A 27,836-nucleotide genomic window follows, 5' to 3' on the forward strand; every position below is an offset into this window, starting at 1 on the left:
GGTAAATGAAATATGTGAGACTGAGAAAGAAAAATAATATCCCTTCACTCTTTTAAACAGCAAAAAGCAGAAACAGACTCATAAATACAGAACTGTTGGTTGCTATAGGGGATAGGGATGGGGGCATGGGCAAAATGGGAAGATACAGGCTTCCAGTTATGGAATGAGTAAGTCATGGGGATGAAAGGTATAGCACAGGGAATAAAGTCTGTGGTTTTGTAATCATCTTGTATGGTGACAGTTGGTATCTACTCTTAGGGTGAGCTCAGCATAATGTATACACTTTTCACATTACTATGTTGTATGGTTGAAACTAAATTAACATTGTATGTCAAGTATACTTTATTAAGATTTGTAAGTCTACATAAAATGAAACTCAAAAATATTCTATTTACAAGAGCATAAATGTCCTAAATACTTAGAAATAAATTCAAAGAAAGACATGCTAAGACATGGGAAATTATGAAATATTAAGTAAAATGGAAGACTTACATAAATAGAATATATAGCATGTGGAAGGTTGAATATTCCAAAGATACCAGTTCTCTATAAATTGATTTTTTTAATTCCAAAGCAAACCCAATTAAAGTCCTAACCATATTTTTTTGTGTAAATTGACAACTGATTATAAAATGGAAATGCAAGGGACCAACAAATGGTCAAGGCAGTTCTGAACAACAAAGCTAGAAGACTTCTATTACTAGAAATCCAGACCTTTTACATGGTGAAAATAGATATGATGTCACCTGAATGATAAAGATGACATGCAGTAGAGAAAGGATAATCTTTTAAATCTTTTAAATAAACGGTGCTGTGTCATTTGGATAGCTATGTAGTTAAAACATAAATTTCTAAATCCCTGCCTCATGGTGTATACAAAAATCAATTCTAGGTAGATTACAGATCTAAATATTAAAGGTAAAGATCTTAGAGAAAACATAAGAAATCTCTTCATGACCTTAAGAGTCTTTCTTAAGACATTCTTAAACAGGGCACAAAACATAATGAACATGATGGGAAAAACAGGTACTTTGTAGTATATAAATTGGAGTACTTAATACTAAAAACTTCCATTCTCAAAAGATAATACGAAATTAGGCATATCCCTGGCACAACAATATGCTTAATGTATGCTGGATGGGTAAATAAAAGGGCCAATATACCATTTAAAAAAGACAATATTAAAACAAACAAGACAACCCAAGAGTATTACAAAATATCTACAGTATTTATATCTAACCATGGGTTTGTATCAGATTATTTAAAGAACTCATGAAAAATCATAAGAAAAAGGATGAGGGTACCTGGGTGGCTCTGTTGTTAAGCATCTGACTGGCTCAGGTCATGATCTCATGGTTTGTGAGCTCCAGCCCTGCTTCCCTCTCTTCCCTCCCTCTCCTTCATTCACCCTCTCTCTGCCCCTCACTCGCAACCTCTCTCTCAAAAAAGACAAAAATGATGATAATAGAACAATGTTCAGAAATCTTGAAACGCACTTCATAGCACATATATCCACATTTCCAGTAAACATATAAAAAGATGTTCAACTTCACCAGTCATCAGGGAAATACAAATTAAATCTACAGTGTAATACCACTGTACACCTTCCAGAATATGTAAAATGGTGGCAGGGGATAGCAAGTATTGGGAAGGAAGGGAATGAACTAGAATTCCCATGTACTGATAAAAAAAATGTAAACTGCTTCAGCTACTCTGAATGCATGCAGAAATAAATTGGTGTATTTGCAAACGACATGTAGAAGAATATTTGTAAGAACCCCAAACTGGAAACAACTCAAATGCTCTTTCACATTTGATGACAAAATAAGCAAATTGTGGCATATATTTGTAGTATACAAAATAATAAACATAAAATATGGGTTCATTTCACAAACACTGTTAAATAAGTCAGACGTCAACCATCCCCAGAAAAGTCCCTAATACTCATCTCTGTATATTACTGCAGTACCATAAGGATGCAGGGTTCCCTTACAAGATTAGGTAAAACTGATTTATAGTATTGGAAGTCAGGAGTCTTCATCCTTTTGAGGTATGAGAGGGGGGACAAAGAGGCCTTTTGGGGGTGCTGTTAAAGTTCAGTTTAATTATCTGGATTATAGTTATATGAGTATGTTCACTGAGTTGAATACTTCCAGAATGTACACATCTCCAAATATATGTTATCTTTAATGTCTACTTCAAAAAGTACACACTCATTTTCCTTTGACAGAAACAAAATAATTTTCCCTACAGAAGCAAATATTGTGATCTAACCATGTATGTTGAAACCCCATGCTTTGAGATAGGAGTTGATAATGGTATCTAACTGCAGAGGACTTAGAAAAAAAGGAAAAGTAGGTGATAGAAACAAATTTATCATTGGAATTGTTTGGCCAACAAGTAGATGTGTAAACACTAAATAGATCTGCTGTCAAGTACTCTAACAGTAAAGGACCATCGTGATTCCTCTCCTACTTTAATGACCACATATTTCCCTTTTTCTAAGTAAAAGACTTTCATAAGCATTTAAGCATTTGAAGTCAATTCTTTATAGTCTTTTTTCCCATTATCCATCATACTCTATAAATCTTTAAAATACTATTTATTTAAATACTTTGTAAAGATTTTGTTTTCAAAATTTCTTGAAATTCCTGACCTGAGTCATCCCTGTGATATGTCAAACCCTGTCACATCAAGTTACCTTACATTGAATAAACAGAAGAAAGTTTAAAAGTTTAGCATGCATACCACCTGACATGAAAATATTTGCCAGCTATTTCTTCTGCTTAAATGATTGTGTTCCAAATATCTAGATTATTAGCTTAGAAAAATGATAAATTTTATAAAAACAATTTACTAGTCATCTCTGTACATTATTCTAGTGCATACATTTGAGTGCACCTAATTCTAATTCAGGAAGGAGTTTTACTAGAAACAACATGTTTCTCTTTCACATTTTGTCTTTTCTTTTGCATATGCATGTATGTGCTCAAACTTGTTTTACTTCCTTCTTAGAGACAGTTTACCGGGAACATGGTAACTATCTAGTACACATGGAATTTAGCCAGAAAGTAATGAAAAAAGAACTAATTGAATTTAACAGAAAATTTACCCTGGAAGTATTTGTGGTGTTTATATCTTCATGACATTTTTCATAACAAATGGTATGTTACCCTAAACACTTATTTCTGATTGCTAAGGCAACATGAAGTATTGGATATTTAGGTAATGGAGGAAGAAAGAATTTTTCTGACTGAAGAAAGTAATTACTCTTAAAACACACTCAACAGTTTCCATTCATGTAAATCATCTGGCTACATTAAGCAAAGTTATTAAAGAGTTCTTAGTCCTCTATCTCATATTTTGTTACATAGCGTTCAATCAAATCTAAACGAACAAGTCAGTTTCTTTTAGTTTTGGAGGAATGTCAGTTTACCATTTAGTAAGTGGAGGAACTATTGAAATAGCTCAAAGTCTAAGGTAAAGGAGTTCAGTTTCAAAGGTATAATGGGGATTGCATGAGCTAGTGCTCAAAGAGATTTTTCTGCATTATGTTATGAAAAGGTGTAAGGACTCACTTTTGGCACTGTTAGTAATAATATGGTAGCCAAAGATGACAGAGAAAGCCTTGTTTTGCTATCCTTTTTTAAGGCCCCAAAACCAAAACAACTCAAAAAATAAGTAACAAGCAATGTTAGGCAGTAAGGAATAAGGGAAATTGCAGCAGTCCTGAAGTAAAAAAGCAGAATGGCAAAGTCGTTCAGAATATGAGATTTGGAGTCAAACAGGAATGGTTTTTAATTCTGCCTCTTAAAAAATAAATAGCATTTAAAAAATTTTAAAACAATTCTACCTCTTAAACTTTGAGTCTTTGTGTCCTCATTTATAAATGAAAAAAGTAATATTTTATGGTTGTAAATATGAAATACAACAGTGATTGCAGAGCTTAGCACTCTACCTGGAAAATAGCATGTGCTAGCAAAAGTAGTATTTTTATTTTTAATGAAGATCGGTCCCTTTATTATCTTACCCTGATAATACTCCACTGTTAGATTCAGTGTGGTAGAGAAGTTAAGAACATATGCTTTGAGGAAAAAGACCTATGTGTAACATCTTTCTGCATCCTTTCTTTGTAAGATAGATACGTTACGAGACTGTCGTGACCACTAAATGAGGTAATGCCCCATGTTCAACATATTCTCTAACACCTAATAAGCTTTTGCTAAATTATGGATAACATCCTAAGACCTGGATTCTGGCTCTAGCTCTTGCACTGATCACCGTGAAACTTTGAGCAAGTCACTTAGCCTTTTGTCCCCAGAATAGGCCTAACAACACCTGCCCTGTTTATCTTTTAGGTTGTTGAGATAATAAAATGATGCAAGTAAGCACTTTGAGAACCATAAAGCTTGTAAAAATGGATGCTATTATCATGGTTCTGATGGGAGTTTAGAGGTTAAGTACCATAAAAATGGGATTTAAAAATCTGTATAATCAAGAAAGCTGTACTTGACGTTTGTTAGTTTTGGAGATAACACACAAGTGATGAACATTATTGAAGTTCCATTTTTCTCTGTTGGGATTGGTTTATTATGGTACTCAGGATCAGAAAAGTTACTTAATATGAATATTTTGTCCTGTTCATCACTCAGGAATAAGATATTAACACTTGAATTTATGTAGTATAGAGTGTATGACAAATATATTGAAAGTTTTTGTTGAGCAGAAAGTTCTTTGGCATCAGGAATTCACTTCTAACAAAAATGATATATTATTATTAGCTTAATTATAATTTTTAAAGCCCTTTAAAGAAGGAAAACACTCTATAAATGCTCAGCATTTATTGCTACTAACACGCAACAAGGTTAAACTCTCCTTCAAAATGCAGCTACTATTTGATGGGTTAGTTGTTAAATAATAGGACATGACAAAAACGGCAGCTACTGTACCATGGGAGTGAATTCATGATTATAGCAATCATTAGAACTTATATTATCAGTTATAACTAGTAATACTTTATTCTAGTAAGGTTGTTACTGTCTCAGAAAATTTAGGCACTTTTAAAAAGTGAAATAATTCATTTGATTCCATACTTGTAAGCTGGCACAGAATAAGGCCCAAGCCTCTGGGAAACTTCTGAAGTACAGAGTTGCACTGTCCAGTCTGGTAACCACTAGTGTGTGTGGCTGTTGAACTCTTGAAACATGGCTAGTATGACTGAGGAAGTAACTTAAACTTTATTTATTTTTAACTAATTTAAGGTTAAAAGCTGATAGTTTAGTAATTGTAAAAAAAAAAAAATGTGTGGACCAACTTGGGTACCTGAAACGACTTCACAAGTACATTTAATGCAATCTAAATGCAGATAAAGTGTTTCCAGTGATAACTGAACATCTGATTTGAGATGGACTTGAAGTTGTAGTAGAAAATTTAAGGTTCTGTATGTAGCTTGCATTCTATTTCTATTGGACAACACTGTTACACAGGTTCAAAGACAGGCAACAAATTATACATGATATGGAGGTTACTCCCTCTTTTACCCTTGCAGTCAAATTATAGGAAGTTGGAGAGGGATATGTGAATGTTAAAAATTTTACTCAGTTCTGGTAGTTATAAAATCAGGAATAGTTCTAGATCTGTGATATGTGGAGATTTTGCTTTCATGAACCATAACCTGAGATCACCTCAGTGATATTCTATTAAATGACTAAAAATCAAAACAAAAGAAAAAAACCCAATTTGCTTATTTCTGTGATGTAAGGATACCCCTGTGTCCATTTTCGAGCTACTAACATGTAGCCGAACTTTGAGTGTATATCCCTTCCCAGCTCTATCGGCACTTGCAAGGCCATAGAAACCAGCACTAATGCATCACTAGAATACTTTACGAATTCCTGACACCTACATTTCTTGAAAGGCGTGTATGTATGTTCATGGTAGGGGCTGTTAAACTAAATTCTACCCCATAGCAAACTATAAGGATGATTAGATCTGAGACTATAGGGCTTTTTTTTTTTTCTTTTAGGCCTTTGGGAACTGACTATAAACAGTCTGATTCTTCCCCGATTCTCTTAAGAATATAGATTTATGATAATATGAAGCCATTGTGTAGACTGTAAAATGGTTAAAAAGAGGTAAAGATACTACTTAATCTTGATAAAGCGGATGTATGTTCTTAACTCACCAACTTTATAGACCAACTGCAAAACAAAGATTGTTTTGTGAATAGTGGTTTCCTGGGGACATGGTAAGGGTACAGGAAGATGACCCTTCAGAATTGATATAAATTCTGACACATTATGTAATTTTATACATGTAAAATATGCATACGAGGTCCAAATTCAGCTCACAAGTAAATTAATAATTTTATGATTTTTGTTAGCTAATATATGTGAAATCATAGCTTATTGAGAAATTATTCCATTCCTTTATTAGCTCCTCTGCTTTGGCACCTCGATGTTACTTTGTAGCAAAAGCCCTATACAAGAGGATTTAATTCAAAATTACCTTTTGAATAAGGTAATTCCCCTACTAAGAGAATATTCAAATGATTTCCTCTCATTTTATACATGAACCAACTAAAACACAAAAGTGATTTTTAAAATATCAAATGGTTAGTCTTGACTAGTTTAGCCAAAACTAAACTTTCCTGACTACCACCTTGGTATTCTTCAAGTCTGTAGCACATAACTACATGAATCTATTTGTCCATTCCCTTTTTGGGATTCTTGATAGAAGACACTTTTGTTGTACTCCACACTAGCCAAGTTAGCAAATATTCTATTTATTCCTAACTTTATGGTTTCATTAGTTACTCTTAATATTACATAACAATCCTCAGGTAAAATTCTGCATTATTTATTTACAGAAAATTTAATTGGCAATCATTCTATCCTAGATCAGCATAACTTACTATTCTGAAAAGTAAAACAGAGAAGAATGTTTGAGGCATTGACTCGTTTCTGAAAAGGAGAAAAAGTAGGGTTAAAGCCCAAATAGTGTAATATTTGCACCTTTCTCCACAGGAAAAGACTATTAATATCTTTTGCTAAGTGTCAGTTTATGACTAGGTAAGTTCTGAAAAGATGACATCTTTTTTCATAATATAGTTGAATAGTATTCAAAAATGTTAACTATTTAAATGATGGAAAGGTCTGACCTGAAAATAAATACCTAATTTAGAGAAAATCTATACTTAAGGTAATTAAGAATTGGTATTATTTAATATGTCGCATTTTGCAACTGACAGCATTTGCGACTTGCCACAAAGAAAGCAACAAAGGTTGGGTACACATGCATTCTAAGGAACTTCACTGAAAACTATAAATCTCTTTTAAGTTGTACAAGTAACAGTCTTGTATAGAACTCTGCAGCTAAGCAAAGCAGTTAGTCTTTGATGTGCTTATAATTATTAAGGGCTTAGGATTATGGCTTTAGGCAAAGATGCCTAGAGGTAGGAAGGTACAGATCAAACCTGACATCATGACACAATAAAGAGAAGATAGGTGAATTGGAGCCCAAAGTAGGTTGGCATGAATGTATCTCATAAGTCAAACAAGTAATAAATGTGGCCTCTCAAGCAGTGTAGGTAAACAGTTAAATCCAATTTTAAATTGTAGAATTTAAAACTTCTTTTGTAGCTTAGTTTTAGAGGCTTTTTATATAAATGAGATATTTTAAGTATAAGAGCAAAGTTTTGATTTTATAGTAAAGTAAGAAAGACATTTAAGAAGAAGATAACTTATTAAAATCAGGCTTTTGAGGGGCCTGGGTGGCTCAGGTCATGAACTTGCAGTTTATGAGTTCAAGCCCCACGTCAGGCTCTGTGTTAACATCTCAGAACCTGGAGCCTGCTTTGGATTCTGTGTCTCCCTCTCTCTCTCTCCCTGCCCCTCCCCCACTGTGCTCGGTCTCTCTCTCTCTCTCTCTCTCTCAAAAAAAAGAAATTAAAAAAAATCAGGCTTTGAAATGATTTTTTTTTTATTTTTAAAAAAAAATTTTTTTTTTAACGTTTTATTTATTTTTGAGACAGAGAGAGACAGAGCATGAACAGGGGAGGGGCAGAGAGAGAGGGAGACACAGAATCGGAAACAGGCTCCAGGTTCCCAGCCATCAGCCCAGAGCCTGACGCGGGGCTCGAACTCACGGACCGCGAGATCGTGACCTGGCTGAAGTCGGACGCTTAACCGACTGCGCCACCCAGGCGCCCCTGAAATGATTTTTTTTTTTTAATTTTTTTTTTATAACGTTTATTTATTTTTGGGACAGAGAGAGACAGAGCATGAATGGGGGAGGGGCAGAGAGAGAGGGAGACACAGAATTGGAAACAGGCTCCAGGCTCTGAGCCATCAGCCCAGAGCCTGACGCGGGGCTCAAACTCACGGACCGCAAGATCGTGACCTGGCTGAAGCCGGACGCTTAACCGACTGCGCCACCCAGGCGCCCCGAAATGATTTTTAATGATATAGGAACATAGTCACAAGATACCATTGGGTAACAAAAAGGAAGATAAATGATTTGAATTTGTGCTTAGTAAAAAGAAGAAATAGAGTAATATCAGTTTTATCTGGGTGATAATGAGTATTCTTTATCATTTTTATACTACATATTTAATATTGCATTCTCTAAAGTTCTCCATTAAGCACAAATAAGCTTTATATCAGATGTTTAAAATATATTTTAAAAGGAGATGGCAATTTATAAACTATAGCCTTTTTATAGCAGAGATATGAAAGACCATATATGAGATGTGTATTTATAAAGATAATACATTTGGAAGAATTTCTGTATATGCAGATATGTAGCTAGGTACATTAAGTGCAGCTGCAAATTGCCTTTGAACAGGGTTTTTAAATTATTTCCATTTCTGTGAATATGTGGATCATATAGAGGAAGATGGTTCCCCATTTTGCTGTTTTCTTCTTCTAAATACTATTCAACAAATCTCATTATAACACAGAAGTGCTAGCTGTCCCCTCAAGTGGCTATTACTTTTATAGTCACAGGTATTTCACATACACACTGAAGATGCTTCCTAGACTTTGTATCCATCGGGGTAGCCTATGACCAAAACTCCTAGATGAAAACACAGGGTAAAGCTTCTTGACATGGATCCTGGCAATGATTTTTTTTTTTTGAAATGACACCCACAGTGTAAGCAACAAAAGCAAAAATAAGTTGAACTACGTCAAAGTGTAAAGAGCTTCTGTACAACAAAAGAAATAGCCCAAAAATGAAAAGCCAATTATTTACAGACCATGTATTTGGTAAGGGGTTAATATCCAAAATAAATATACAAAGAATTCATCATACAACTTAACAACAACAACAAAAACCACCAATCTGAATAAAATATTGGCAGAAGCAGACCTACAAATGGCCAACAAGGTCATGAAAGTGTGCTCAACATCATTAATCATCAGGGAAATGCAAATCAAAACCACAATGAGATATCACTTCACACCTGTTAAAATGGCTATCATCAAAAAGAGAAGAGATAATAAGTGTTGGTGATGATGTGGAGAAAAGGGAAACCTGGTGTAAGTCAGTGCAGGTACTGTGGAAAACCATACGGACATTCAATATTGAAAACTGAACTACGCTATCATCCGGCAATCATACTTTTTGGTATATATACAAAGGAAATGGAAAAGATATCTTCACTCCCATGTTTATTACAGCACTACAGTAACCAAGACAGGCAAACAACCTAACTGTCCATCAGCGGATGAGTGGATAAAACAGATGCGTTATGTATGTATATGTGCGTGTGTATATATATGTATATAGAAGCTGATATATATGTATAAATTGAGCCATGAGAAGGAAATCCTGCCATTTGCAACCACATGGATGAACCTTGAAAGCATTATGTTGTTAAGTGAAATAGGTCAGCAGACAGAGGAAGACAAATACTGTACCACTTATATGTGGAATCTTAAAAAACCTTAATTTACAGAACTAGAGTAGTAGTAGCCAAGGGGTGAGGGAAGGAGAATTAATCTTGATCAAAGGGTACAAAATTCCACTTATAAATACATTCTGGGGAATCTAATGCACAGCATTGTGATTATGGTTAACAGTACTATATTTAAAAATGCTAAAAGAGAAGTCTCATCACAAAAAAAGAAATGGTAATCTTATTGCAGTTTATGTGTATCAGAAGCATATACACCTTGAACTTCTACAATGTTATCTCATTGAGGGTGAAAATCAACTAAAAAACATAACATAAAATAAGGTTATAGGAATAAATATAACAAAAGAAGTTCAAGACAACTAAGAAATTACCAGGTATCATTGACAAATATCATGGCTGCAATATTCAATACTGTAAAGATATCAATATTAGGTTAGTGCAATTTTGCTTAAAATACCTGTAAGGCTGAGGTTGAAAGAAGTTGGTGGGGTAGGAGGATCATGAGCTCACCTCATCCATTTGGACACTGAGATAACAGCTACATTTGAGCAACTATGAAAACAACCTGCAGACTGGCAGGACAGACGTTCCACGGTTAATGGTAGAGAGGAAACCACACTCAAAGAGTAGGAGGGGCAGAGACACTGTTAGGAACCAAACTCCCAGCAAGACTAAACACAAACAGAAGGAACACCAAAAGCAGGGACAAGCAAGAGGATCAGACCCCACACCAGGCAATGAAGCACTGGGAAGACAAGTCCCCTTAACATCTGGCTTTGAAAACCAGTGAGGCTTAACTTTGGGAGCTTTTAAAAATCAGGGCAGCTTAACTCTGGGTGCTTTAAAAATCAGTGGGCTTAACTCTGGGAAAGCTGAAGGATAACAGGAAACTGAGTCTCCACCCTTAAAGAGTGAGCATAGTAAGTTGGCCAGAGACAAAGCACAAGAGCAGCAGTTTGAAAAGTGCCTGAAGTATACACAAAGATTTACTTATTAATCTCAGAACATATACTGAAAGGGAAGGACTCTTCAGAATATTTCTCCAGGAGTGAAAGTACTGGCAGGTATCATTTCTCTTCCCCCTCCCCCAGATAGCTGGACACTTGTGGGAACCAGTGATAACCCTCTCCACCTACCTTGCTAGCACCATGTGCCCTCCCTCGTATTCCACATGGGACCTGCCAGCCCTCCAAAGTGGCTCCTGCCCTGCCACATCCTGCAAGTAGCCCCAGCAGGGACCAGTGTTACTGCAAAGTGACACCTGCCCTGTGAGACAGTAAGATAACCCCACACACCAGGGTGCCAGCAGTTCTAACAGCCGATCCTTTTGGCTGACTGTGTAGGGAAAAAGTCCTGCTGCTTGGTGCACCTGCAACTGTGGCACAGAGGCTAACTGCAGATATCTGGTCTGACTGCTCACCTTGCCTACCAACAAAAGCCTGTCAGTTGGCCACGCAGAAAGCAAGTCCTGCCAGTCTGTGTGCTTGCAGCCGTGCAGTAGCTAATTACACACAGCGAGCCTGACTGCTGACCCTACCCACCTACAAGCCCACAGTGGCCTCAGATATGCGTCTCAACAGCACAGAGGTCAGACTGGTCTGAAGGCAAACATGGCTCAGTCACAACAGTAGGGTGCATGAGGCCCCACAGAGCAGACCTCCCTGGAGTGCCTCGGTCTGGTGACCAGTGGGATTGCACTGGATAAAGCACCACAGGACCTCTTCTACACAAGACTACTACTTTCAAGACCAGGAAAATGTATCTGATTTTCCAATACACAGAAACAAACACAGAAAATCAGACTTAAAAGAAATGTTAAAGGGAATTCTTTGAGTGGAAAGAAAAGTTGTAAAAGAAAGAAATTCATGGGTAAAAGTAAACACGTAGTAAAAGTAGTAGAACCACTATAAAACCAGGATGGAAGTTAAAACACAAAAGCAGTAACATCAGTTATATCTACAAAAACCAGTCAAGGGACATACACACACAAAATGTAAAATACGGGGTGCCTGGGTGGCTTAATCGGTTAAATGTCCAACTCATGGTTTTGGCTCAGGTCATGATCTCATGGTTTGTGGCGTCACACCCTGCAAGCTGTCAGCACAGAGCCCACTTGGGATTCTTTCTCCCCGCCCTTTCCCCACTTGCACATGCTGTCTCTCAAAATAAATAAAAAATGCAGTGGGGAGTAAAAATTTAGTGCTTTAGAATGTGTTTGGATTTACACGAACATCAACTCAATGTAGGCTGCTATATACATAATGTTAAATATGAACTTAATGGTAACCATATATCATAAACCTGTAATACCCAAAAGTAAAACCTAGAGTAACACTAAAGAAAGCCATGGAATCAGAAGAGAACAAGAAGAAACCGAGAACTACAAAAACAACCAGAAGGCAAATAACAAAATGGCAATAAGTACATTCCTAATAGTAATTCCTCTAAGTGTAAATGGACTGAACACTCCAATCAAAAGACAAAGGGTGACTAAACAGATTTAAAAAAAACAAACACAAGACCTATCTATGTGCTGCCTAAAGACACTCACTTTAAACCTAATGACACAGACTGAAAGTGAAGGGATAGAAAACCTGTACCATGCAAATGGAAGCAGAAACAAAGTAGCAATACTTACATCAGAAAAATTAGACTCTTATAAAACTTCAGCAAAAGACAAAGGAGGACACTTCAAATGATAAAGGGATCAATCCAACAAGAGGATATAACAATTGTACATATCTATGCATTCAACATTGGAGTATATAAAGGGAATATTAAATAAAATGGAAAATATTGACACTAATATAATAATATAAGGGACTTTAATACCCCATGTAAAGGATAGATCACCCAGACTGAAAATCAACAAGGAAACATTGAAGGACACATTAGACCAGGTGGACCTAATAGACAGAATATTCCATCCAACAACAGAATATATATGCTTTTCAAGGGCACGTGGAACATTTTCCAGGATAGATCACAAGTTAGGCCACAAAACAAGTCTCAATAAAGAGAAGATTGATATTTTATGCATCTTTTCTGACCACAACACTGTGAAACTAGAAATCAATCAAGAAAAAAAACTGGAAAAAACACAAATATGTGGAGGTTAAACAACATGCTACAAAACAAACAATTGGTCAACAACAAAAAAGGAAATGAAAAAAATGAATGGAAACAAATGAAAATGAAAACACCACAGTTCAAAGTCTTTGGGATGAAGCAAAAGCTGTTCTAAGAGAGGGAACTACATATGGATATGGACCTACCACAAGAAACAAAAATTTCAGACAACCTAACCTTACCCCTAAAAGAGTTAGGAAAAGAACAAAGTCTAAAGCTAGTAGAAAGAAGGAAATAATAAAGATTAGAGAAGCAGTAAGCGAAATACACACTAAAAAAACAATAGGAAACATCAATGAAACCAGGTACTGATTATTTGAAAAGATCAACAAAATACCTTTAGCCAGGGGCGCCTGGGTGGCTCGGTCGGTTAAGCGTCCGACTTTGGCTCAGGTCATGATCTCACGGTCTGTGAGTTCGAGCCCCCGTTGGGCTCTGTGCTGACAGCTCAGAGCTCAGAGCCTGGAGCCTGCTTCCGATTCTGTGTCTCCCTCTCTCTCTGCCCCTCCCCTGTTCATGCTCTGTCTCTCTCTGTCTCAAAAATAAATAAACGTTAAAAAAAATTTATAAAAAAAAAATACCTTCAGCCAGATTCATCAAGAACAAAAGAGGACTCAAATCAGAAATGAAGGAGGAGCTGTAACAACTGAAACCAAGATAAAGGATTTTAAGAGCATGTTATGAAAAATTATATGCTACCATATTGGATAACCTAGGAGAAATAGATAAATTCCTAGAAACATATAATCTTCCAAAACTCACACAGGAACAAACAGTAAATCTGAGACTGATTACTAGTGATGGAAATGAATCAATAATGAAAAAACTCCCAACAAACAAAAGTCCGGAACCAGATAGCTTCACAGTGAATTATACCAAATAAAGAAGAATTAATATCTACTCTTCTTGAACTTTTCAAAAACATAGAGAGGAAGGAAAACTGCTAAATTCATCATATAAGGCCAGCATCACTCTAATACCAAAACTAAACAAAGACACTACAAACAAAAAGAAAATTTCAGACTGACTCCTTGATGAACATCGATGCAAACATCTTCAACCAATATTAGCAAGCTAAATTTGAAAACATTAAAAGGATCATTTGCATTATCAAGTAGTATTTATTCCAGGGATGCATGAGTGGTTCAACTATCATAAATCAACCAATGTGATAAACCAGATTAACAAAATGAAAGATAAAAAAATCATATGATCATTCCAAAAGATGCAGAAAAAGCATCTGACAGAATACAACATCCACTCATGGTAAAAACTTAACAAAGTGGGTATAGAAAAACAACCTCAACAAAACAAAGCCCATATATGAAAAACCCACAGCTAACTCATACTCAATAGTGAAATGCTGAAAGCTTTACCTCTATTATCAGGAGCAAGACCAGGATATCCATTTTCCCTTTATTCAACATAGTCCTGGAATTTGTAGCCACAGCAATTAGACAAGAGAGAAATAAAAGATACATGAATTGGTAAGAAAGAAGTAAAACTCAGTATTTACAGCTGATACTATATAGAAAATCCTAAAAACTCCACCAAAAATGTATTAGAATGAATGGATGTAGGAAAGTCCAGGGCTACAAAATCAATATACAGAAATCTACTATATTTCTATACACTAATAAAGAGCTATCAGAAAGAGAAATTAAGAAAACAATCCCAGGGGCACCTGGGTGGCTCAATCAGTTAAGCATGTGACACCTTTAAAAAAAAAACAAAAACAAAACTTTTTTAATGTTTATTTTTGAGAGACACAGAACACAAGCAGGGGAGGTGCAGAGAGAGAGGGAGACGCAGAATCTGAAGCAGACTCCAGGTTCTGAGCTGTCAGGACAGGGCCCAATGTGGGGCTTGAACTCAAAGACCATGAGATCATGGCCTAAGCCAAAGTTGGAAGCTTAACTTACTGAGCCACCCAGGTGCCCCAAGCATCCAACTCTTGATTTTGGTTCAGTTCATGATCCCAGGGTTGTGGGATCAAGCCCCGCGTTGGGCTCTGCACTGAGTGTAGAGCCTGCTTAAGATTCTCTCTCTCTCCCTCTTCCCCTCTCCCCCACTCTCTCTCTCTCTCTAAAATTAAAAGAAAGCAAACCCATTTACAATTTCAGCAAAAGAATAAAATACCTACAAGTAAACTTAACCAAAGATGTGAAAGACCTGCATTCTGAAAATTACAAAACACTGACAAAAGAAATTGAAGATGACACAAATTAATGGAAAAATATACCATATTCGTGGATTGGAAGAACCAGTATTGTTAAAATGTCCATAATACCCAGTGAAATCCTCATCAAAATACTAATAATATTTTTCACAGAACTAGAACAAATAATCTTAAAATATGTATAGAACCACAAAAGACCCCAAGTAGCCAAAGTAATCTTGAGGAAGATCAAAGCTAGAAGTATCACAATCCCATATTTCAAATTACTGTAAAGCTACAGTAATCAAAACAGTATGGCAATGGCACAAAAAACAGACACATGGATCCATGGAACAGAATGGAGAGTCCAGAAATAAACTCTCACTTATATGGTCAATTAATCTTTGGCAACAGAGGCAGGAATATATAATGAGAAAAAGACAATCTCTTCAATAAATGTTGCTAGGAAACTGGGCCAGTTTATCCCATCATACACAAAAATTAACTCAAAATGGATGAAAGACCTAAATGTGACACCTGAAACCATAAAGCTGCCCAAAGAAAACCTAGCTAGTAAGGTCTTTGGCATCAGCCCTAGAAGTATTTTTCAGAATATTTTTTCTCACAAAAGCAAAAATAAAAAACTGGGATGACATCCAACTAAAAAGCTTTTGCACAGGGTAGGAAACCATCAACAAACATAAGAAAACCTACTGAATAGGAGAAGTTATTTGTAAATGATGTAGCTAGTAAAGGGTTAACACCCAAAATATATAGAGAACTCATATGACCCACCCCCCCCCAAATCAAATAATCTGATTAAACATGGGTAAAGGACCTGAGAATAGACATTTTTCCAAAGAAGACATAATGATGAACAACAGACACATGAAAAGATGCCCACCATCACTAATCACAAGGGGAATGAAAAGCAAAACCACAATGAGATATCACTTCAAAACAGAATGGCTAGTATCAAAAAGACAAAAGTATTTGTTAGGATGTGGATAAGAGAACAGTCATGTAAAGTGGGGATGTAAATTGGTATAGCCACTATGAGAAACACTATGGAGGTTCATCAAAAAATTAAAAATGGAAATAGCATACAACCCAGTAATTACATACCTGAGTATTTAAATGAAGAAAGTAAAAACAGTAACTCTAAAAGAGTAACAGGCCTCTGTTTTTTTGCAGCATTTTTACAATAGCCAAGATATGGAAGAAATTCAAGTGTTCATCAATAGATGAATGAATAAATATACTGTGTGTATGTGTATACACACACACATACACACAGGAATATAACAACCCTAAAAAAGAATGATATCTTGCCATTTGAGAAAACATGAATGTACATAGAGGGTATTATGCTAAGTGAAGTCAGACAGAGAAAGACAAATACCACATAATTTCACTTTTATGTGGAATCTAAAAAACAAACCTATTGAACAAACAAAAGAAACTGACAAGAAATTGGTAGTTGCCACAAGAAATTGGGAGACAATCAAGATAAGTGAAGGAGATTAAGAACTACAAACTTCCAGTTGTAAAACAAGTTAGAGGGATGAAAAGCATATAGGAAATATAGTGACTAATATTGTAATAAGTTTGCATGGTGACAGAGTAACTACACTTACCATGCTTATCATTCCATAATGTATGTAATTGTTGAATAACTATGTTGTACATCTGAAACTAATATGTCAGTTACATTCAATAAATACTTAAAACCAGAATTCCTTTGGTGAACCAAAGTTACCAGGCACACACAGCCTACCCAGAGTACAACCATACACAAGACCGTTCCTTTAAGTTTAAAAGAAGCAAATGTTCAGCATAATACACAGAAACAGTTACAGAAAGTCGGCAAAAATGAGGAGACAGAAAAATATGCCCCAAATGAAAGACCAAGACAAAAACTTCAGAAAAAAAAACTATAAGCAGCAAGCAATAAGCTCAATAAAGAACTTAAAGTAATGATCATAACGATGTTCACTCTACTGAAGAGCAGCATGGAAGAACTGAGTGAGATCTGCAACAAGAGATAGAAAATATGAGAAAGAACCAATCAGAGCTGAATACGATAACTGAAATGAAAAATATACTGGAGGGAATCAATGGTTTTGTGGATGCAGAAGAATGGTTCAGTGATCTGGAAGACAGAGTAATGGAAAGCACCGAATCTGAACAGTATAAAGAATAAAAGAATTTTAGTAAATGAGAATAGGTTAAGGGATCTCTTAGATAATATCAAATGAACAAAGATTCACAGTATAGGGGTCCCAGAAGGAGAACAGAGACAAAGAAAGGGGTAGAAAACTTATTTGAAGAAATAGATGAAAACTTCTCTAACCTGGAGAAGGAAACTGACCTCCAGGTTCAGAAAGCACAGACAGTTCCAAACAACATGAACCCAAGGAGGTCCACACCACAACATATAACATTTAAAATGTCAAAGATTAGAGAATTTTAAAGGAAGCAAGAGAAAAGGAAACCATTATATACAATGGACTCCATAAGGCTGACAGCTGATTTTTCAGCAGAAACTTTGCAGGTCAGAAGGAAGTGGCATCATATATTCCAAGTGCTGGAAGGGAAAAACCTGAAACCGACAATACTCTATCCAACAAGGTATCATTCAGAATTGGGGAGAATTTTCCAGACAAACAAAAGTTTTAAAAAGTTCATGACCACTAAACCAGCCTTACAGGAAATGTTAAATAGACTTCTTTAAGTGGCAAATAAAAGGCCATAATTAGAAGAATATGAATTAAAAAATTTTAATATCTAATAACATATACTTAAAACATAGAAGGGGGCAATAAAATAGTGCTTTGAGAATGTGTTTGAACTTAAGTTACCATGAACTTAATATAGACTGCCATACGCATAGGGTGAGCCTCATGGTAACCACAAACTCATACCTATATTAAAGACTCAAGAAACAAAGAATGACAAGCATTACACTAAAGAGAGCTATCAGTCACAAAAAGAAAGAAGAGGAAGAGAGAAATAAAGAAGAACTACAAAAACAACCAGAAAATTATTAACAAAATGGCAGTAAGTACATACCTATCAATAATTACTATAAATGCAAATGGTCTAAATGCTCAAATCAAAAGACACAGGCTTGTGGAATGGATTAAAAAACAACAACAAACAACAGGGCTCAGAGGCTGCCTAAAAGAGACCCACTTGAGACTGAAATACACATATGGACTGAAAATACAAAGATGGAAAAACATATACCACGTAAATGGGAGAAGGAAAAAACAAAGCCAGGGTAGCAATACTTATATCAGACAAAATAGTCTTCAAAAAAAGATTGCATCATGAAACAAAGCAGGGTAGTTCATAATGATAAAGGGATCAATCTAGCCAGAGGATATAACAATTGTACCTATGTATGCATCCAACATTGGAGGACCTAACTACATAAAGGAAACATTTAAGTGGCATAATGGGAGATGATGACAGTAATACACAATATAAGAAAATTTAATATCTCACATCCAAGGATAGAACATACACACAGAATATTGATAAGAAAACGGTGTCTTTGTTGGTGGGAATGCAAACTGGTACAGCCACTCTGGAAAACAGCATGGAGGTTCCTCAAGAAGTTAAATAGAACTACCCTACAATCCAGCAATTTCACTACTAAGTATTTACCCAGAGGATACAAAAATACTAATTTGAAGGGGTCCGTGTAACCCGATGTTTATAGCAGCATTATAACAATACTCAAATTAGGGAAAGAACCCAAATGTCTAATGAATGGATAAATAAGAGGTGGTATATGTAAATACAATAAAATATTATTCAGCCATAAAAAATAATGAAATCTTGCCAATTGCAATGATGTGTATGGAGCTAGAGAGCATTATGCTAAGTGAAATAAGTCAGAGATAAATAGCACAATTTCACTCATATGTGGAATTTAATAAACAAAACAAATGAACATGGGTAGAGGGGAAAGAGACAAACCAAGAAACAGAGTCTTAACAGAGAAAAAACCGATGGTTACTGGAGGGGAGGTGGGAGGTTAAACAGGCAATGGGTATTAAGGAGGGCAGTTGTGATAAGCACTGGGTGTTGTATATAAGTGATGAATCACTCAATTCTACACCTGAAACTAATATTGTACTGTAATGTTAACTAGTTGGAACTTAAAAACTTGTAAAAGAAAATAAAGAAAAAAAAAGGTGTCTTTAAAAAACAAATTAGACCGGGGGTACCTGGGTGGTGTCCAACTTTGACTAAGGTCATGAACTCGTGGTTTGTGGGTTCAAGCTCCACATCGGGCTCTGTGCTGACAGCTCAGAGCCTGGACCTTGCTTCAGATTCTGTGTCTCCCACTCTATTTCTCCCCCACTCACGCTCTCTCTCTCTCTCAAAAATAAGTAAAGATTAAAAAAAAAAAAGAAAACAAATTAGCCTATATGGACTTAACAGATATATACAGAACATTCCACTCAAAACCAACAGAATACACATTCTTTTCAAGTGTAACCTATCCCAGAACATTTTCTGATAGATTATAATTTAGTCCACAAAATAAATCTCAATAAATATATAGAAGGTTGATATATGTATCTCTTCTGACCACAACAGTATGAAACTAGAAATCAATCAGGAAAAAGACTGGAAAAACACCAACATGCAGAAGCTGAACAACACATGTTCCAAACAACTGGTTAATAAAAAAAAAATCAAAGAGGGGCGCCTGGGTGGCGCAGTCGGTTAAGCGTCCGACTTCAGCCAGGTCACGATCTCGCGGTCCCGGAGTTCGAGCCCCGCGTCAGGCTCTGGGCTGATGGCTCAGAGCCTGGAGCCTGTTTCCGATTCTGTGTCTCCCTCTCTCTCTGCCCCTCCCCCGTTCATGCTCTGTCTCTCTCTGTCCCAAAAATAAATAAACGTTGAAAAAAAAAATTAAAAAAAAAAATCAAAGAGGAAAAAAATACATGGAAATAAATGTGAAAATGAAAACACAATGGCTCAAAACCACTGAGATGCAATGAAAACAGTTTTAAGAGGGAAATTTATACTGATACTGAGAGACATCAAGAAATGAGAAAAATCTCAGGGTAACGTACTACTAGAAGGAACTAGAAAGAAGAAGAACAAAACCTAAAATGAGTAGAAGGAAGGAAATAATAGAGATCAGATTAGAAATATATGAAGTAGAGACTTAAAAAAAAAAAAAGAAAACAATAGAAAAGATCAATGAAACCCAGAGCTGGTTCTTTGAAAAGAGCAACAAAATTCATAAACTTTTAGCCACACTCATCAGGAAAAGAAAAAGAGAGGATCCAAATAAATAAATAGAGAAATGAAAGATGAGATGTAACAAGATACTACAGAAATACAAAAGATTATTAGGAGACTACAATGAAAAATTACATGCCAACAAATTGGACAACCTAGAAGAAATGGATAAATCCCTAGAAACATACAGTCTTCCGAGCTCAATAAGGAAGCATCAGAAAATCTAAAATGAAGGATAAAAATCATGATCATCTCAATAGATGTAAAAAAAAGAATTTGACAAAAGTCAACATGTTTCTTATAAAAACTCTCAACACTGTGGGCTTACAGGGAATATACCACAACATAATAAACACCATATATGAAAACCCACAGCTAACAACATAATGGTGAAAGGAAAAGCTTTTCCTCTAAGATCACAAATGAGACTAGAATGTCCACTCTCTCCACTTTATTGAACACAGTACTGGTCATAGACACAGTAGTCAGACAAGAAAAAGAAATAAAAGGTATCCAAATTGGTAAGGAAGAAGGTAAAATGTCACCATTTACAGATGATATTACAAAACTCTAAAGGCTCCACCAAAAAAACTACTAGAAATGATAAATGAATTCAGTAAAATTGCAGGACATAAAGTTCATACACAGAAATCAGATCCATTTCTATATACTAATAAGTAGCAGAAAGTGATACTTTAAAAAAATGACACTAAAAAAAATACTGTACCTGTAAAGAAACTTAAGCAAGGAGATAAAAGATCTGTACTCTGAAAACTATAAAACATTGAATGAAACTGAAGGTGACACAAAAAATGGAGATACTCCATGCTCATGGATTGGAAGAACCAATATTGTTCAATGTCCCTTATACCCAAAGCAATCTACAGATTCAATGCAATCCCTATCAATATCAACAGCTTTTTTGCACAGACCTAGAACAAATAATCCACAATTGGTATGGAGCCACAAAAGGTCCCAAGTAGCAAAGCAATCTTGAGAAAGAACAAAGCTAGAAGTATCACAATCCCAGATTTCAAGATCTACTACAAAGCTGTAAGAATCAAAACAGTATAGTACTGACACAAAAAGAGATATACAATCCATGACACAGAATAGACAGTTTAGAAATAAACTCACACATATATGGTCAATCTCCAACAAAAGAGGCAACAATATACAATGGAGAAAAGACAGTCTCTTCAACAAACAGTGCTAGGAAAACAGGACAGCTATATGCAACAGAATGAAACTGGACTCCTTACACCATACCAAAAAAAATAAGCTTAAACTGAATTAAAAACCTAAATGTTAAACCTAAAACCATAAAACTCTTAGAAGAAAACACTGGTAGTCATTTCTTTGACTGTCAGCCTTAGCAATATCTTTCTTGACCTGTCTCCTCAGGCAAGGGAAACAAAAGCAAAAACAGACTGTTTGGACTACACCAAAATAAAAAGCTACTGCACAGCAAAGGAAATCATCCACAAAACAAAAAGCAACCTACTGAATGAGATTAGATATTTGCAATGATCCATCTAATAAGGAATTAATAGTCAAAATATATTAAGAATGTATACAACCCACCACCAAAAAAACCCCATGAATCAATCCAATTAAAAAGTGGGAAGAGCACCTACATGAATAGACATTTTTCTAAAGAAGACAAACAGATGGCCAACAGGTACATAAAATGGACCTGAACATTACTAGTCAGGAGGAATATGCAATCAAAACCACAATGAGATATCACCAAATACCTGTCAGAATGGCTTGAATCAAAATAACACGAAATACATGTTGGCAATGATGTAGAGATAAAGGAACCTTCATGCACTCTTGGTGAGATTGTAAATTGTTGTAGCCACTGTGGAAAACTATGGATGTTTCTCAAAAAATTAAAAATACCATACAATCCAGTAATTCCACGACTTGGTATTTACCCAAAGAAAATGAAAACACTAATCTGAAAAAATATATGTACCAGTGTATTGCAGCATTATTTACAGTAGTCAAGATAGGGAAATAACACAGTGTGCATTTGTAGATGAATGGACAAAGATAATGTGGCATACACACACACAATGGAATATTAGCCATAAAAAAGAGTGAGATCTTGCCATTTGAGACAGCATGGATGGACCTAGAGGATATTATGCTTAGTAAAATAAGGCAGACATAGGAAGATAAATACCATATGATTTCACTCATATATGCAACCTAAAAAACAAACAAAAAGCAGAAACAGGCCCATAATTATTGAAAAGAAACTTAGGGTTGCCAGAGGGGGTGTGATGGGGGAGGACTAAAGGGGCAGTGGGAGGTACAGGCTTCCGGTTACAGATTGAATAAGTCATGGGATGAAAGGTACAATATAGAGAATATAGTCAGTGGTACTGTAATAGTGTTGTATGGTGTTATATACATATAAAACGGAATATTACTCAGCCACAAAAAAGAATGAAAACTTGCCATTTGCAAAGACGTGGATAGAGCTAGAGTATTATGCTAAGCAAAATAAATTAGTCAGAAAAAGACAAATAGCATATGATTTCACTCATATGTAGAATTTAAGAAATAAAACAAACAAGCAAAAGGGAAGAAAAGAGAGAGGCAAACCAAAAAACCAGCTCTTAAATATAGAGAACTGATGGTTACCAGAGAGATGGGTGGAAGGATGGGTTAAACAGGTGATGGGGATTAAAGAGTGCCCTTGCTGTGATGAGCACTGGGTGATGTATGGAAGTGCTGAATCACTATATTGTACACCTAAAACTAATATTACACTGTATGTTAACTGGAATTTAAATAAAAACTTTATATATATATATATATATATATACATACACACACACACATACATATATATATTTTTTGAAAAAAAGATATGCATCTTTCACATATTGATTATTCTAACCTAGTTATTTTTTTTAATTTTTTTTAATGTTTATTCATTTTTGAAGGAGAGAGAGACAGAGTGTGAGTGGGGGAGGGGCAGAGAGACAGGGAGACACAGAATCGGAAGCAGGCTCCAGGCTCTGAGCTGTCAGCACAGAGCCTGACGTGGGGCTCAAACTCACAAGCTGCGAGATCATGACCTAAGCCGAAGTCGGATGCTCAACTGACTGAGCCACCCAGGCACCCCTAACCTAGTTATTTTTAAAGAAACTGTAGACACAAGAAAATCTCTGAAACCCAAGTTTCCCTTCCTTAGGAGACATTTACATGTATAAAGGGTATCTCCCTCAGTATCAGGAAGAAGGGGAGGACTCTTAAATGTCTAGACATTTATCAGTGGAGAAGGCATGAACTTATTAAATCTGCATGACAACTTCAGCCTTTTTTTTTTTTACCATGCTTTTTCTGGTAACCTCCCGTTATGTACTGACCCTGTGCACACAACATCATCTTTTGTTTTTAGATGGAGATGGTATTTAAGGTGATGGCTTCAGCTATTTTGGTGAGTTACTCAGTTTTCCTGGGTCTCTTCCATGTATACAGGAAGTATATATACTATTTAAATTTGTTTGAGTTTCTATTAATCAGTCTTATGAAAATGTGATTTTCAATCCAACTGGAAAAACCTTGAAGGACAGAGGCTTACATTTTCCTCACCTATACTACTAAAGCTGAGCATATGAATATAGCCTGTGTTCCAACAAATCCACTTTAAAGCACATACCCTGTGGATATATCTATTAAAAGACAAACACAAGTATGTTCACAGCAACACTATTCACAATAAACCCCAAACTTGAAAGAACTCAAATACCTGGCATAGAATGAATAAACTTGTATATGTTCATATATTGGAATACTATTATATAGCAATAAGAATGAAAGAATTAAAATTATATACAATATAAAAGATCCTCACAAAGTTGAATAAAAGAACCCAAATACAAAAAAATAATATATATTCCACTTATTTAAAATTTGAAAGAAAGGTAAAGCTAATATATAGTGTCATAGTAAAGATAGTTGGGCTGGACTGTAGTATCTAAAAATGGATAGGAGACAGCTTGTGTGGTCTTGGTAATGTATGTTACTTGGTCTGGATAATGGTCACAAGGATGTGTTTACTTTGTTGGGGTTTTTTTTTAATGTTTATTTATTTTTGAGAGAGAAAGAGACAGAGTATGAGTGGGGGAGGCATAGAGAGAGGGGGAGACACAGAATTTGAAGAAGGCTCTAGGCTCTGAGCTGTCAGCACAGAGCCTGACACGGAGCTCAAACCCAGGAACTGCAAGATCATGACCTGAGCCACCCAGGTACCCCAGGATGTTTACCTTGTGAAAATTCATTGAGTCCTATATTTATGATCTGTGTGCTTTTCTGTATGCATGTTATACTGGAATAAAAAATTTAAATAAAAAATTTTCAAATTGTTGAGATTATTATTCAACTTCTCCTTTGGCAACTCTTTTACTTATGTTGACAGCTACTACATGTGATAATTTTTTACAGACTCTTCCATGTAGACTGAACTACTTATACTTAAATATTCTTGATATTTTACATAATTTACCCCCTTGCTTGCATCAAAGAACACTTTTGCAAGCCAAAAACTTAATTATTTTCTGCTTTCAGAAAAGTTTGAGGGAGCATAGTTGAATTAAATTGAAGGAATCTGAGAGAAAATTAGCTTTCCCCAGCATGATGTGGGCTGTATGGAAAAATTAGACAAAAACTACAATAAGGAAATTAGAGATGCTTTCCTAATTCCTTTTGGAATTGTGAGTGGGAGTCACCCCAGTTTTCTAGAATAAAAGTGGAGCAGAACAATCTGAGAAGTTCACCTCTTGATAGTTAACTATTGTTACTGAATGGTATCTTTGTCAAGGGAGAGTAATAGAGGTCAAAAGGTGAGGCCTGAAAAAAAGGCTGAGAAGTGGGGAGGAACAGGGTTTCAGTGAAGAGATATTTGCTAGAAATGAGGCAGGGCTCAAAAAGGGAACAACATCAACCGTGCTCTTTGGCTAAGAAGTTTCAGCTGGCCACAGCAGTCTAATCAAAGAATACAGAGAGCACAGGAAGCATTTTGGTGACTAGTGGAGTTTTGGTTTTTTTTTTTCTGAAATTTTGGATAATTTTTTCACATTCCTTTTCAGGCTTAGTAACTTTAAATATCTCTAAAATGCAAAAGTGGCCTCCACTGTTAGAAGCAATAGAATTACTCCTTTTAGCTGCAAACAGCGTTATAAAAACAAAGATGATCAATCAATGAAGAGTCTTGTTGTAATAATTTGAAGCAATTTACAAAGTGGAGATATATTAAAACTTACTTGTTTCATAGGAATTCCACAAAGAAATGAACTATGTTACAATTCTCAGGGTCCTTTGCCTAATCTAGGAATAGTAAATACGAGGAAGAATAGGAATTGGGATGTCCACAGGTCAATACTTCCACATTGAGACACATTACTGAGTGTCGGAAAGGAAGCTTATGTTGGTATTAGAATAATTTTAAAAACTATCATTTTTCTGTATTAAAAGTTTTGAATGGAACTTTAGATTAAGTTTAGGCTTCTGATTTGTCTTCTTTGGAAGACTATACTGTAAAATGACTTTAGTGGCTTCTAAATTAAAACAAGTCATCCATTAAACCTAAAATCCCATGTGAAATACTTTGTATAGGACAATTCTTTTGATATCTCAAAATATATCTGACATGTTTATGTGTACAAATAAAGGATTATAGAACTTTCTGTATTGGCTAATATTAATTACAGCACTGATGGTAATAAACTCTTCCTCAAAAATCTTATGAGAAGAACAGTATACTTCTGACTTTTTGCCAAGTGATGATTAATCAGTGATTATTAATTTTTATGTCAACACAGTTCCAACTTATATATCTATATTGTACTATTTACCCAGGCTTAATTCTTTTTTAAAGTTTCTTTCTTTACAAAGAAAGTAATTCAAATTAACCAACCGTAACCTACAAACATAAATACAAATGATACTGAACAAGTATTGATTGAAACAAAAAGCACTTAAAAAAAAACAGCATTAATTCTTACCAACTCCAGAGGTTATTGATTCTGCATCAATGTCACTAGCTCTTTTTCTTGCCACTTCAGCCAGTGCCAATTCACCCTTATCTAGTGCAAAGTAATGGATGTCCTTTGGAAATAAAGCAAAATAAAGGATTAATCCAAATGAATCTTGGTCAACTTACAAAGAAGACTTTGAACAAAAGAGCTTACTGTTCAGATTACAAAACAGACATGGCTGATAAATATTTTTTTGCGTTTTAATTCTCTCAGTTTTCTTTCCCAGTATAAGCAAATTTTCTTGAATTGTAGATTATAACTATACCTAATAGCAGTTATTTAAATAAATTGTTTTAAGTCTCCAGCGAAAAAGGTAAGTTTTTAAACCAAATGTTTGACATACTCATTTTTATCAGGAAATGAAAACTTTTATTGCTATGTTCTTTGGTGAGATTTTAATATTGGAGATGGCTTCTACAAAATTCTGTTGTACATCATATAAAATGCTAAACATTTTATAAGAAATACTACTACAAAAATTTCTGACATTTATGTGTCTGACACATACAACTTTGTTAACATTACTAATATAATAATTATCTTGAACTCAGGCAGTCAGCAGATAATCAGTGCCTACTAAGTGTCAGGCACTATTCTAGAATACAGAGATCAATTACAATTTCATGTCTCTGGAAGCTGTGAGCCCAGTAGGGAGACAGACCATTGTGAACAACAGTTAGTTATATAACACGTGATAGGTTTTATAACAGGTATTTCCACAGATATTTGCTGTGGAGTCAAGAGGATGCACTGATCCTTGATCTGAGTCTTGAAGGACAAATAAGAGTTATGCTAGGAGGGAAAACAGAGAAAATGTACCAGTTAATATCTGGTGCATATATGTAGAGAAACTTCAAAAACACAGTTCTGTTAGGCAATGAAATGTCTTTGAATATGGAAGGAGTCTTGGATGTGTGGGAGAAAGCAGTATAAAATAATACTAAAGTAGATATAGCCACTAAAAAGGATTTTGAACTATTTTTGATGTGCAAAAAGACGGCTGGAATGGAAATTTTATTGCAATAAAAGTGTAAAAAGATTATGAACAGTTAATAATGAAGAAATATAAATGGCCTATAATCATGAAAAGATGCTTCACTTTATTAATATCCAAATAAATGTAAGTAGAAAAGATATAATTTCAATTGTTTACATTTTTAAAAGTTAAGAATATTTACTGGTTGCAGAGTAACCAGAACCATCTTCTGGAGGTGATGGCAGAGTAGGAAAATCATAAACTCACCTCGCCCATGGATACAACTGGGTAACACCCACATCAGTGTCAATAGCCCAGAAAATGTCAGAC

At 35.3% G+C, this 27,836-nt stretch overlaps 1 protein-coding gene across 5 annotated transcripts in view; it reads right to left on the bottom strand.

Moving 5' to 3' along the window:
• Positions 1-27,836, bottom strand: part of WDPCP (WD repeat containing planar cell polarity effector) — a 381,390-nt gene that overhangs the window by 114,052 nt on the left and 239,502 nt on the right. For all 5 annotated transcript variants that reach the window (XM_047852290.1, XM_047852288.1, XM_047852289.1 and 2 more), the window contains one exon: positions 26,498-26,600. In XM_047852290.1, coding sequence (XP_047708246.1) covers positions 26,498-26,600 — 103 coding nt within the window. The remainder of the gene's footprint in view (positions 1-26,497; positions 26,601-27,836) is intronic.

This window comes from Prionailurus viverrinus, chromosome A3 (assembly GCF_022837055.1).
Source record: "Prionailurus viverrinus isolate Anna chromosome A3, UM_Priviv_1.0, whole genome shotgun sequence".
NCBI classification, from domain to species: Eukaryota; Metazoa; Chordata; class Mammalia; order Carnivora; family Felidae; genus Prionailurus; species Prionailurus viverrinus.